A 14,789-nucleotide genomic window follows, 5' to 3' on the forward strand; every position below is an offset into this window, starting at 1 on the left:
GAAAGATTGTATTCCCCTCTCTCCCCCTGCAAAGAGAACCACTGAAGCTGTGTCCTTCCACCCATGCTTTCATATGCTTGTTAGACTTGAATACAGTCAAAAATATGGAGTATTGCTTTCTTATTTTTAAACTTTACATCTAGTATATATAATTGTGCATCTTGTTTTCTTCATCCATGACATTCACATTGATACATGTTACTCTATGGATCAATTCATTTAACTCCTGTACAGTTTTCCACCAATCAGATACTCCACACTCTGTTTAGCCTCCTGTTTACAGTCAATTGTACCATAAACATCCTTATATCTGTCTCCTTGGGAATGTATAATGAGAGTTTCTCTGTAGGGAGGATTCCCACGTCACCTTTACTGGATGCTGTCAAACTATCTTTCAAACCCCACATCCTCACCAACACTCGCTTTTATCGGACTTTTCAATATTTACCAGTTTGATGAATGTGAGATTTTTTTTAATCTCATTTTAATTCTCATCTTCCTGATTACTAATAGTGAGCATTTTGTATAGTTTATTTGTCACAAATGTTGCCTCTTCCGTGAATTGCCTGCTCAGATCCTTTGTCTACTTTTCTGTCACATTGTGTTTTCCCCCCTTCTTAATGGAGTGTAGAAATTCTTTGTTGGATGCTAATATTTAAAACAAACTTGAACATTTCAATTTTAATACACATTTTCTATGACTATATACTTAATCCTCCACCTTTCTATGATTATTTCTTAAACGATGCTTACCTAAATCCTAGTGGGTTTTTTTTTTCCAAAATCGTTTTGTATCTTTGCCTTGTTAGGGTTGTCGAATTTCCAGGCCATAGAATCTAAAGCTGTTTCTAAAGGCCATAAAATATGGCAGTTTAGAGAATGCGCTAATTTTAATGGTTCTAATCCCCAAAGCAAATTACATTTACGAAACCAAATCATTTTCCATATCCATCGCAATTGGATGATTATGACAGAGTCTGGTACATTGTAAATTAATTTTTAAGTAATAAAGAGAATATGAAAGACATCTATGGTTGTTATCAAGAACCATGCGGCTGCTGCGGGGCTGTGTCACTCAGCTGGGTGCGATGGAGTCTTGAAGCTCTTATTTAACCTGGAAAATGAACATGTTTGACAAGACACTTTCTAGAATCCACCTAGCCCTAAAACTGACTTCTTCTCTTAGAAGCTCATTTTTCAAAGCCCCCATAAGCCTTAGAAAAATGAATTCATTTCTTAAGGAAATTAGAGACATTGATAGCACCAAGTGAATGAAAAAAGCCATCAGTGGAAAATAGAATGCACACTTGACCTTTGTACGACACGGGTTTGAACTGTGCTGTACTGTGAATGTATGTTCTCTTCCTTATGATTGTCTTAATATTTTCTTTTCTCTAGTTCATTTTAAGTATACAGTATATAGTACATGTAACACACAAAATATGTGTTAGTCAACTATTCATGTTATTGATAACATTTCCAGTTAACAGTAGACTACTAGCAGTTAAATTTTTGGTGAGTCAAAAGTTATACGTGGATTTTCAACTGTGCAGGGGTCAGTGCCCCTAAACCCCATGTTGTTCAAGGGTTATATTCTAGCTTACACTGGTGAGTTGGGGCAGTTTAAAAAGCAACTTTTGTGTCTGGCTCTGAAATTCAAGAGGAAACATTCTGTGTACACAGACAAGCCAATCTCAGGGTATGTTTTCAGGGATGTGGATCCAAACTCCACAGGACATAAAGGGCTAGGTACTATGTTGACTCGCACTCAGAATTATAGGCAGCTGGTGCTGTGATCTTGATCCTGGCATTCTGTGTCCAAGAGATTTGACACCAACCGAAGGTAATTACCATGTACTATTACAAAGTCAGCCAGTTTTTTGTGAGCTCCCCAAAAGAAAAGGAGACTAGCAGAAGCTGGAAGTGTGTTCATTACTTTAGGGATCAGATGCTTGAGTCTTTGGACATAAGTCAGTTCAGCTCTGTGCCCCCATTCCTGGCACCCACTCTTCAAAGGGGTATTTTGACTTCATGACTTTAATTGAGGAAGGCCATTTTTATCCCAATTTCAGAGCTTTCTTTCTTTCTTTCTTTCTTTCTTTCTTTCTTTCTTTTCTTTCTTTCTTTTTAATGTTTATTCATCTTTGGGGGTGGAGGGAGGAACAGAGAGACAGGGAAACACAGAATCCAAAGCAGGCTCCAGGCTCTGAGCTGCTAGCACAGAGCCCGACACAGGGCTCAAACCCACAAACCATGAGATCACGACCTGAGCTGAACTTGGACGCTTAACTGACTGAGCCACCCAGGCGTCCCCCAATTTCAGAGGTTTCTATTTCTTCTAGTGTATGGGATGCTTCCAAACTGACTGCCAGTCTCCCTTCACAGTGGCTGTGATTTCAGCCCATCCTCTGAACACACATCTTCTCTGCCCTCTTGGAGTGCCAGGCAGATGACATTTGCCAATATTGATGCCTTTTGGTGATGTGGGGGCTCCAGAGCCCCCGTTAGAGCTAGTAACACGATCTCCGCTACATACGTAACTTGTCCCTCATTCTTTCCACCACCGTTTTGTGCAACCAAAGGTTGCTGCCAGGTGAGAAGGGGATTCTTAAAAGACTTTGCAAAAATTATACTCATCCACTTCAATCGTGGAATGAATAATGTTGTTAATAATGTGTTCTAGAGGGCCCAGGTCATTTCTGGAAAAAGTTCAGTTGCGTATAGATATCTTTGCTAATTCAAAAGAGTGCTATCTAAAGTGATCAGATAGTGATGTGCTCCCTGTAATGGCGGCTGCTGAGACCTTCACTGAGAGGTAGCTCAGGTGGGCAGATCACGGTGAGCATGTGAGCCCATACGCTTGGGCAAGTGGGAGAACTGAACCAAGTACCTGTGACCCTTTGGCTGCTGATCCAAGGTCCAGTTCACTCTTCAAAAGGTTCTGGGTCCTCTTTATGTGTGCATTTTCTTGGGCCTTTAATAATTTGTGGGAGGGTTTCAGGCCAACATTTGCATGAGACAAGTTCTACTAGCCCAGTGACAACTAAAAGTGTGCAGAGAACAGTGTAGGGAAAGGCAATGCAGGAAAAGAAATGGGCTGATTCCAAGAGACAGACTCAATGCTGCTGTGTAAGCAGAGTCTTGGCACTCTGTCAAAGCAGACAGGTAGTGTTCCAGAAAACACTGTGGCTTGACCTTTAGCAAGTATTTAATTCCTTGTTCCACTAGAGCAAGCTTGATTTGTTTTTGATTTCTGTTAAGTGTTGTAATTGCTGGGAAAGATTTGTAGTTGTGAAAAGGTGCTTTGCAGAACATGCATTATGGTTTGTATTTTAATATTCTCTGATTTGGGCTATTTAGAAAAACCTCTTTTTTCTGGCATACCCGAAGTCAGCTTTTTTCAAACTGTGGGTGGCAGATCAGTAATCCAGTTTCCTAGGTCTCAACCACCGTTTTTGCAATGAAACAGAACAGAACAAAACATGTCAGTGTTTGTCTCACAGAGTAAAAATAATTAATTAGGGGTGATTTTCATTATTTCCAATTTTATGCTTCGAAGTCAGTCCTGCTGGTACCAAGGGCAGAGTCAGAACAGGGTGAGGAGGTATAAGGAGACCGCTGGTGCTCTGTTCAGTAGGAAAGGAGAGGGAGCTTTCTTATGCAGAGAACTGACCTCAAACAGAACTGAGCGTCTGCCTCCTGGGTGCTCTGTCTCAAGTGTGTGTGCATAAAACTCCAGCAGGGGTCTGTAGAGCACTGCAGTTCACAGTTTCTAAGCTTAGAGTAGGGTTTTCATCCGATCTGCCTTTCTTAGCTGTGTGGCCTTCTAAGTTACTTAATCCCTCTGAGCCTCAGTTTCCTCTCTTGTAAAGTAAAGAGACTGGCTCCTATGTCCTAGGGTTACTGTGAGGAGGGAGTGTTATTGTTCACACTAGCTGCTTGGTCCAGTGCTCAGCACATAGACATTTAGAGCATGAGTGTCTATAGCAGCCTTATCCACAATTGACAAAACTCGGAAGCAACCAAGACGTCCTCCAGTAGGTGGATGTGTACATAAACTGTGGTACCTCCGACGGTGGAATATTCCTTAGCAATAAAAAGAAATGAGCAATTGAGCCATGAAAAGACATGGAGGAACCTTAATGCACATAACTAAGTGAAAGAGGCCAATCTTAAAAGACTACATACTCTATGATTCCAACTATATGACATTCTGGAAAAGACAAATCTGTGAGGCAGTAGACAGGTCAGTGGTCACGAGGGGTTGGGGAAGAGGGGGGAATGAATAGGTGGAGCACAGCGGACTTTTAGAGCAGAGGAAAAAAATCCCTTTGAGGTTTCCACTGCTGTTACGGTTTTATTATAGACGGCATATACAAGATAAAATTGAATATAACATGAGCTTTTAGCAATACTTTAATACCCATAATTTCCGATTTATATTATGTAAGCTTGCATAACATGCAACCACTTGTACATTCATCTAACAAACTCTCACTATCCAAAAATCCTTTCTGAGCTTGATGCATCATCTAGGGCCATGGTTCTCAATCCTACTGGACCCGTATCCCATTCGCTAGCCTGAAATTAAATTCCCAGGTTAAGGGGGTGCCTGGGTGGCTGAGTCGGTTGAGCGTCCAACTCTTGATTTCAGCTCAGGTCATGGTCCCAGTGTCATAGGATTGAGTCTCGCGTTGGGCCCCATGTTGAGCGTGGAGCCTGGTTAAGATTCTCAATCTCTCTCTCTCTCTCTCTCTCTCTCTCTCAAAATTAAAAAAAAATCCCAGGTAATATAACTCACCTATAATCATAATTTCAAAATTAATATAATGCCACAACTGTAATAGAAAAAGATATAATAAGAGGCATTTCTGATAAAACATTCATTTCATGTGTAACCTATGTGCAAAACTACACTCAAGAGGATCCTGGGGTCAACAGATGCCGTGCTTGCTCATGTGGAGACTCACCATGAATGGGGCAGCTGTAAACACAGACTGATGCAGGCATGTTGTGCTGGGACTCAACTTCCCCCCGGTAGTGTTGTGTCATCTGTGACATGGTTTTCTGAAATTATGAAGCCCTGAACAAAACAAAGTATAGCCTTCCTTTGAATTGTGTACATAGTTATGTTCCTGGAGAATTGAGAGTATATTAAAACCACACAAGAATTACCATGCTTGAATGTAAAATGGAATTAGGTTCTAGGCTTGGATGATTAAACACAGAAACACAGTTTCACTTACACAGAGGTCTGGCAGGATGCTAGGATGTCAGGCACATTGTAGGATATATGGTATCTCTAGCCACTGCTTACTGAAAATCAGTGATGCTCCCCAACCTTTGTGACCATTAGACGCCATTAATTTCCAGAAGGCTCCACTGGTCCAGGACCCTTTCCTAGAGGTAAGAGGGCTGGAGATGTGGCTTGGGGCAATGGGAAGCATCTTCTAGGACCAGTTCATATCTCAGCTGAAGTAGCTCCTTAAGTCCTGGAGAAATGGGACAGTAGATGCTAGTCTGCTTTTCTGGAGAGAAATTTATTTCTTTATTCTGACTCAAATTTCCCCTTGTTCCCTACAAAAATCTTTTGAAGAAGGAGACTCAAGGGGCGTGGTCCATGAAAGCAATCATCAGCCACGCATGATCCTTCCCTGAAGGACCCCATCTGCAGAGGGGAACAGCACTTCTGATCCCTGCTCCCAGCATATCATAAAAAGGTTACCTTTCTCCATTGCATAACAGATGAGACACCAAGTTTATGCCTCCATGTTTACAGTGAGCCTTTTTACTTTAAGACCCTTTCTGTGTTGCGGAAAAGAACCTATCGTACTGAGAAAAGCCCATGACGTGACATTTCTGTGATTAAGGCAGCAGAATATGGGTACGTTGGGTTTTTTCAAAAGCCGTGTTTGCAGGAAGATTGTACACAGAGGAGGTATTCGGTTACATATACCCAGAGGTGGTCAGGTTTAGTCTGGAGGTCACAAAAGGAGAAAGTGACTCATATGGCTATAGATGGCATCTCAAAAAATGGGGTGTCAGGAACCAGCCTTCATCTTCCATGTTTTTTTTCTTTTTTTAAATTTCTATTCGCTTTGGGGGGGGGGCGGGGGGCATGGAAGGGGCAGAGAAATAGGGGGATAGAGGATCTGAAGTAGGCTCTGTGCTGACAGCAGAGAGCCTGATGAAGGGTTCGAACTCATGAGCCAGGAGATCGCAACCTGAGCTGAAGTTGGATGCTCAATCAACCGAGCCACCCAGATGCTCCCATGTTTGTTTGTTTGTTTGTTTGTTTTCTTTTCTAGTCTAAGTTTAATAGAGATGTTTGTGAACTGGTTTAGAGGAGTGCGGGGTCATGGCCAACCCTGGCCTTGCCCAGAGCCTGAGTTCTCAGTATTGTTCTAATAATCCATACCATCTTTTCTGTTTTGGAATGAAGCCTGATCTGTAGCAATGTCATTCTTCTGAGAGTCTTCCTCCCAGAATTTCTCTGAGAATACCTGAGAGAGGTGGGGGAGCCTATACCCCTTCATTAAGAACTGCCCTTGAAAGAGTCCCTGCATAAAGAAAATAGAACCCATCCTAATTCCCGACAATAAGAGCATCTTGACAACCAAAAGGCCTACATGAGTAATACTTTACTTAGCAAATGCATATTGGGAAAACCATAGTATTTGCTATCTGAAAAGAAATACGATTAATTTTTTTTATATGAAGTTTATTGACAAATTGGTTTCCATACAACACCCAGTGCTCATCCCAAAAGGTGTCCTCCTCAATACCCATCACCCACCCGCCCCTCCCTCCCACCCCCCATCAACCCTCAGTTTGTTCTCAGTTTTTAACAGTCTCTTATGCTTTGGCTCTCTCCCACTCTAACGTCCTTTTTTTTTTTTTTTATCTATGACCCAGCAATAGCACTGCTGGGAATCTACCCAAGGGATACAGGAGTACTGATGCATAGGGGCACTTGTACCCCAATGTTCATAGCAGCACTCTCAACAATAGCCAAATTATGGAAAGAGCCTAAATGTCCATCAACTGATGAATGGATAAAGAAATTGTGGTTTATATACACAATGGAATACTACGTGGCAATGAGAAAAAATGAAATATGGCCTTTTGTAGCAACGTGGATGGAACTGGAGAGTGTGATGCTAAGTGAAATAAGCCATACAGAGAAAGACAGATACCATATGGTTTCACTCTTATGTGGATCCTGAGAAACTTAACAGGAACCCATGGGGGAGGGGAAATACGATTAATTTTTAAACACCATTGGGAAAATTGACTTTTTCCCATCTGTATAAAGTTTGATGACTCTATACACAGGTATAGATTTGTGTAGCCATCACCGTAATGGTGCCCCTGGCATCCCTTCTCCATCCAGATAGGTGGTCTTTTCAAGAAGAGCATGTAAATGTGATCTCGCTGTTAGTGAGTTCGAGCCCAGTGTCAGTGTCAGTGTGCACTCGCACTGTCAGTGAGGAGCCTGCTTAGGATTCTCTCTCTCTCTCTCTCTCTCTCTCTCTCTCTCTCTCCCCCCTTCCCTTGCTCTCTCTCTCTCAAAATAAATAAAATTTAAGAAAAATGTATCATTTTTTAAAAAGAAGAGAATGTTAATAACATTAGTATATCATATGGTAGGTATCCTTTTAAAACTAATTTATTTTCACTTAGCATAATGCCTCTGAGATTCCTCCAATTTCTTGTAAATGTCAACACTTGTTTCTTTTTCATTGGTAAGTAGTATTGCATTGTACAGATGCACCACCATTTATCCATTTACTGATTGAAGAACATTTGAGTTGCTTCCAATTTTCGCAGTTATGAATAGAGATGTTATAAACATTTGTTTTTATGTGAACATAATGTTCATTTCTCCAGGGTGGATACTCAGAAATAGGATTGCTGCCATATATAGTAAATGTATGTTTAGCTTTATAAGTAACTGTCAAACTATTTTCCAAAGTGCCTGTACCGTTTTGTATTTCCATCAGCAATGTGTAAGAGTTCCTTCCAGTCACTCTGCGTCCTTGTCAGCACTTGGTATTGTCAGTAATTTTAATTTTAGGTATTCTAATGGGTTTATAGTTGTATCTCATCCTGGTTTTAATTTGCATTTTGCTAACAGTTAATGATGTTGAACATCCTTTCAAATGCTTTTTGACATCCTGTATCCTCTTTAAGGAAATGCTTCTCTTTCCATATTTTGCCCACTTTTCAGTTGGTTTGCTTTTTTCTTATTGTTGAGTTTTGAGAGTTCTTTATTATGCATACAAGTCGGCTATGAGGTTGGCAAATATTATTTCCTAGTTTGCACCTTGTCTTTTTATTCTCTAAATAGTGTTTTTTATAGTGGACTTCATTTTGATGAAGTCCAGATTATTGTTTTTTTCCAATGGAGTTTGTTGTTGTTGTTGTTGTTGTTGTTGTTGTTCCACATCTTGGAACCCCTCACCCAACCTAAGGTCACGGGTTTCTTCTAAAAGTTTTATAGTTTTATATTCTACATTTAGATCTATGATCCATTTTGGGTTGGCTTTTGTGTAAGATATGACACTTAGGTTAAAGTTTAGTTTTTTGCCTATGGATTTCTAATTGTTCCAACATTGTTGGAAACACTATTCTTTCTCCATTGAATTCCTTTTGCACCTTTGTCAAAACTCAATTGGCCATATTTATGTGTGCCTATTTTTAGATTCTCTATTCTGTTCCACTGATCTATGTGCTTATCCCTTTGCTAATACCACCCAGCTTTGATTACTATAACTTAATAGTAAGTTTCAAATTTGGGTAGTTTGAGTCCTCCAATTTTATCCGAATTGCTTTAGCTCTTCTAGTTTCTTTGCTTTTCCATATAAATTTTAGAGTTGGCTTGTCTGTATGTACAAAAAATCTTGCTGAGATTTTAATTGGTATTGTGTGGAATCTGTAGATCAACTTGGGGGTAATTAACATTTTTACTATGTTTAATCTTCCAATCCATGAACATAGTATATCTCTCCAATTATTTAGATCTTTGATTTCTTTCGTCAGAGTTTTATAGATTTTACATACAGATCCTATATGTGTTTTGTTAGATTTATACCTAAGCATTTTATTTTTTGGAAACTTTTGTAATGTTACAGATATTTAAATTTCAGTTTTTAGTCAGACATTGCTAGTCATGTTAGTTTCCTGTGGCTGCTGTAACAAAACTTGATGGCTTAAAACAGCAAACTTGATGGCTTAAAACAGCAAATTTATTCTTTCACAGTTCTGGAGGTCAGAAGTCTATAATCAGTTTTGAGCTGAAATCAAGGTGTGGCAGGGCTGTGTTCCCTCCAGAGACTGTAGGAGAATCTGTTCTTTGTCTTTTCCAACTTCTGGTGGCTGCCAGTATTCCTTTTTTGCAACCACATTACTCCAGTCTCTAACTCCATCTTAACATTGCCTATGCTCTGTGTTGAATCTCCCTTTGCCTCTCTTATACACTTCGGATGGCCTTAGGGCATGCCTAGATTATCCAGGACAGTCTTCTCAAGATTCTTAACTTAATCATATCTGCAAAAACTTTACCATATCGGGTAACAGTCACAGGTTTTTAGGGATTAGTACTTAATATCTTTGAGGACATTTTTCAGGCTACTACATTATTGTTTAGAAATGCAGGGCACCTTGGTGGCTCAGTCAGTTAAGCTTCCGACTTCGGCTCAGGTCATGATCTCGCAGTTGTGAGTTTGAGCCCCATGTCAGGCTCTGTACTGACAGCATAGAGCCTGGAGCCTGCTTCGGATTCTGGGTCTCCCTCCCTCTCTGCCTCTCCCCTGCTCATGCTCTCTCTCTCTCTCTCTCTCTCTCTCAAGCAATAAAATAAACATTAAAAAACATATAGAAATCCAGATTATGTGTGTGTGTGTGTGTGTGTGTGTGTGTGTGTGTGTGATTTTGTGTGTTAACCTTGTGTCCTGCAACTTTGTGCTAAACTCACTTATGAATTTTAGGAGCTTTCAGTAGATTCTCTGGGATTTTCTACATAGATAATCATGTCATCTTCAAATAGTGACGCTTTTACTTCTTTCTTTCCAATCTGTTTGACTTCTGTTTCTTTTTCTTACCTTATTACATTGACTAGGACTGCCAATACAATGTTGTATAGGAGTGGTGAAAGTAGATATTCTTGCTTTGTTCCTAATCTTAGGAGGAAAGTGTTTGGTCATACATCATTAAGTATGATGTTAGCTTCTATTTCTTCTTTGCTGAATTTTTTTTTATCATGAGTGGATGTAGAATTTTGTCATATGATTTTTCTTCATCAACTGATATATATTTTTTCCTTCTTTGGATTATTAATAGGTTGAATTACATTCATTGATTTCTAAATATTGAAACAGGCTTGCATTACTGGGACTAACCCCACTTCATTGTGATGTATTATTATTTTTATACATCGCTGGTTTTGATTTGGACTATTGTGTTGAGGTATATTCATTAGAGATATTGGTCTGTAGTTGTTTTTTCTTATGCTGTCTTTTTTCTGGCCTTGGTATGTGGGTAGTTCTAGCCTCAAAATAAATTGGGAAGTATTCCTTCTTCTTTTTAATGGAAGATATTGTGGAACTTTGGTGTTATTTCTTCTTTATATGTTTCATAGAATTTGCCAGTGAAAACTTCTGGGCCTGATGATATTCGTTTCCAGAAGATCTATAAGTAATTTAATTTCTTCTATAGTTATATGACTTTTTTAGGTTACCTATGCCATATTGGGTGAATTTTGGTAGTTTGTAGTTTTTGAGAAATTAGTCCATTTCATCCAAGTTGTCAAATATATATGCATAATATTGCTCATTGTATTCTGTTATTTTTATAATATTTGTAGTATCCATAGTTGAATCCTCTTTTTATTTTCTGACAAGTTGTGCCTTCTCTCTCTTTTCCTTTGCTAGTGATTTATCAATTTTATGGATCTTTTCAAAGAACCAGCTTTTGGTTTACTGCTTTTTCTCTATTGTTTTTTCTGTTTTTGGTTTCATTGATTTCTTTATTATTTCCTCCCTTTTGCTTGCTTTGGACTTATTTTGCACTTCTTTTTTCTAATTTCTTAAGGTGGAAGCTCAAATTATTTGAGACTTGTCTTTTTAATATAAACATTTAATGCTATAAATTTCCTTATAAGCACTATTTAGCTACCTTTGACAAATTTTGATATGCTGTAGTTTCATTTTAATAAAAATGTTTTCTAATATCCATTGTGACTTACTCTTTGATCCATTGTCAAGTGTGTGTTGTTTAATTTCCAACTGGTTTGAGATTTTCCTATTTTTTGTATTGATTTCTAGATTAATTCCATTATAATCTGAAGTATACTTTGCATAATTTCAATTCTTTAAGTTTGTTGAGATTTATTGTGTGACCCATGATATGTTCTACCTTGGTGAATGTTTGGTTTTTGAAATTTGCATTTTCTTTCTGGGTTTGGGATTTGGGTTTTCTTAATCACTCAAGCCTCTTTCTGGAAGGTTGTCACTCACATCCCATTCCTTTCTTTCTCTAGGACACCCACGATGTGCGGAGTGATGATGAGGATGGGTATGAAGAGGACGAGGAAGAGGAGGAGGAGGAGGAGGAAGAAGTCACCAAAGGCAAAGAGAGAGACTGTTTGAAGAATGGCCTCGGGGCCAACAAGCATCTCATTCTCAACGGTCAACATGGCCGTTAGGTTGAAGTCCATGCAGCTACCGGGTCACAGTGTCCTCTAAGGGCTGCTGGAAGCCAGAGTTGCTTCCCCCTCCACAGCTGTGGCTTACAGGAGCCACAGGGACCCCAGATTCTGCCCTTTCCTCTTTTCAACCACTACCTTCCTCTCCCCCTGAGATGTATTTAACAAAATGTTGTTAATTTGTGTTAAAATGTTAAATATAGCATCCCTATGGATTTTACTGCAGTTAGGACTCAGACTGGTCAAAGATTTCAAGGATTTCTCCACAGGCCCATTTCAGTTCAGTTGTGTTCATTCATATATGTGAGACTGGTGGTTTTCCATGCGCTCACGTCATGCCAGTAGGACTTTGCACCTTGCCACCTTGCTCACTCTCAGGATTACTTGAGAGGTTCTAGGGGAACCCGCTTTTTCAGGTGCGTTCAGCCACAGAGAACAGCTCATTGCCTCCCAAAGTGATGTAGAGGACGCAATGCAACAGTGGCAGGACCAAGGGAGGTGACCAGGCTTCCAGGGCTCACTGGCCACTTTCTGATGTGGGTGGTTTTTTTAAACCTTCCAAGCCTTGGTGTCCAGTGGGAATAGTAATATTTGCCTGGCCTACCTCATGGAGTTGGAGTAAGGATCAAATGAGATAACAACAGAAGGAAAGCGTATAACTGCCAACTGCAATGTGACTGTTACCTGACCCTGTTTTCACTATGATGCCAACTCTGTTTGGGAGACAGAAACCTGGCTACACTTGGCACTGAATGGGCCTGAACAAAAGGCACAATCTTAAAAAATTTATTTTAAATGTGTCTGGAGATACCCAGAAGTGCAAATATCCAGAAGGTTGTTTCCATTATATTTGGTAACAGCTACCCAGGGATGATTCTCAAATTCCCCCAAATTCTCTACCCCCAGGTCCCCTGGCCAGTGGAGGCAGCCTGGGCCCCAATTCCTTATTGTCTTTTGCTGGCCTCTGACTTGCTTCCTGAGAAGGAAGCTTTCCTGCCCCTGCCCCTGCCCTGAGCCCCTCCTTCAGGCTGGCAGAGCTGCCCAGACAGCAGTAGGATCCCTCTGGGGGCCTGTCCCGGAGAGTCAGACCCAGGGCAGGCTGCTCACCTAGCCATTATTTCCCGGAAAACCTGAGCCTTTGGGGCATGACATGCGTGCGAGCTGTTGACCCAAGTGAAATCTTAGAAACAGAAAGAGGATGCCACACTCTTTCATCTCTGCTATGCAACCCAATCAGACTGCTCAACAGTAAGAGAGAACAAAACAAAAGGCTGCAAAATACCCCCTGAGAAATGTCCAAGGACAAGTGTTAGAGTCAATGGCAGCTCTTGGGGCTGCAGACCACTCAGGGAATACAGATACAGATACCAATACAGGCTGGTGGGTCAGTAGCCTGCTGGCGGCCCCCTCAGGGGGCACATCTGAGCCCAGAGTGCAGGGCAGACCTGAGACTTAGGGTTCAGCTGGCTGAGGAGAGGCTGAGCCTTGCAGAGGGAGAGCTTGAACAGAACACACAAATACCCCTCCACACACACACACACACACACACACACACCAATCTCTCATACTTTGGGGGCCACATTTTGCACTTTTGTCCCATTTGCTTGGGGCCCCTATTATAAAACCAAGCGGGAGTTAGGGCTGTGAGGGCTGGCAAGACATCCACACAGGCCCCCCTGATGCGGGCTGCTGCTGCTGAGTGGAAAGGCACGGCCCAGCAAGGGGTCCCCGGTTTTTATTCTTTAATAAAAAGATGTTTTTAAAATCTTCAGGATGAACAAAGACAAAACTCAAAACCCTTGCTAATTCTTTCCCCATCAAGATCTCTTCCTGAAGAGTCAGAACAACAGAAAAACCTATGTCAAGTTTTCTCTGCCTGTTCTTTGCTTTTATGAGTACGACATAGGCATCATATGTACAATGTTTTAATATAAATCTAGAATGCCTCCACTCCCTTTAGGACATAGGTGTTAAATTATTATTAATATTATATTATATTATTATTATTGGTGGAAGAAAAATCCCATTGAGACACTCACTATGTTTTATGTTTCCAGTTAACAGACTGTTTTTTTCATTGATTTATTTTGGTCTTGTCTCTGTACCAAATTATCTTCTCAAGGTAAAAACATGTTTATTGGCTGCTCTAGCCTCCAGTTCTTTTTTTTTTTTTTCTTATTTAAATGTGAAAGGTAAACTTGATAGGCCAACTTCAGCTCTCTCTGATACAACCGGAAGCACTGAACTACCTCTGGAAAGGTAGATATGCATTTTTGTAACATCCTCTATGGCTTTTGTGGTCACTTTAAAGGTCACCTCTCTTCCTACCAGAACCAAGGGCTCACACTATGCCAGATGACTTTATAAAAACACAGTCCACTGTGCCACCAATGTTATCATAATGGTGAAGACTTACAATAAAGCAAAGACAGAATCCGGAGGAGTAGATTCAGCACACACATTGCTTGGCTTCTGAGAGATCATTATCGCTCTCACCGACAAGTGGAAAAAAAAAGATTTGCCTCTAGAAATGCCCTGCCGGAAATCAGAGGGAACAGGGAGAAGGGTAGAACCAAGTTAGGACACTAAGGCTGCTGCCTTTGGCGTATCAGACTCCAGACAAGAGGAAATAGGCCTGACAGGGGTGACCCGCTTGGCTGTAGACAGTGCGGACAGACCAGTGTGGGCTGGGGTCTAACCTGGGTCATGGCATCTGGGGCCTGTGGTGCAAGGCAATGTTGAAGTGCTAAGAAAGAGGACTGATCCGAAAGGAACTTTCTTGACATTTTCACTGTGACTGTAGAGCAAGTAGACATTCAACAGATAAGAGAATGTTACGAGCAACTTTATGTCAGTAAATTTGAAGGCGTGAACAAAATGTGTAAGTTCCTAGAAAAATGCAACTTGTTAACATGGGCACAAAAAGAAGTAGATATTTAAATAGCCATCTAAATGAAACAAAATTCAATCCAAAATTTTGAAATCCACTCCTCTACCCCCTACACACACAAAATCTTTAGGCCCAGATGGTTCATCCAGTGGATTCTTCCAATATTTAAGGAGTAATTAACACAGGTATTATACA

General features: G+C 40.5%; 1 protein-coding gene across 1 annotated transcript in view; it reads left to right on the plus strand.

The window, feature by feature from the left end:
• The window catches only part of CERS3 (ceramide synthase 3), a 79,004-nt gene extending 67,300 nt beyond the window's left edge, over positions 1-11,704 (plus strand). The window contains exon 10 of the mRNA XM_047086855.1: positions 11,540-11,704. Within this exon, the coding sequence (XP_046942811.1) occupies positions 11,540-11,704 (165 nt within the window). The remainder of the gene's footprint in view (positions 1-11,539) is intronic.
• Positions 11,705-14,789: the final 3,085 nt, after the last annotated feature.

The sequence above is a fragment of the Lynx rufus genome, unplaced genomic scaffold (genome assembly GCF_022079265.1).
Source record: "Lynx rufus isolate CCGP_SWC_20201006 ecotype Redwood Valley unplaced genomic scaffold, mLynRuf1.p SCAF_21, whole genome shotgun sequence".
In the NCBI taxonomy this organism is placed as follows: Eukaryota; Metazoa; Chordata; class Mammalia; order Carnivora; family Felidae; genus Lynx; species Lynx rufus.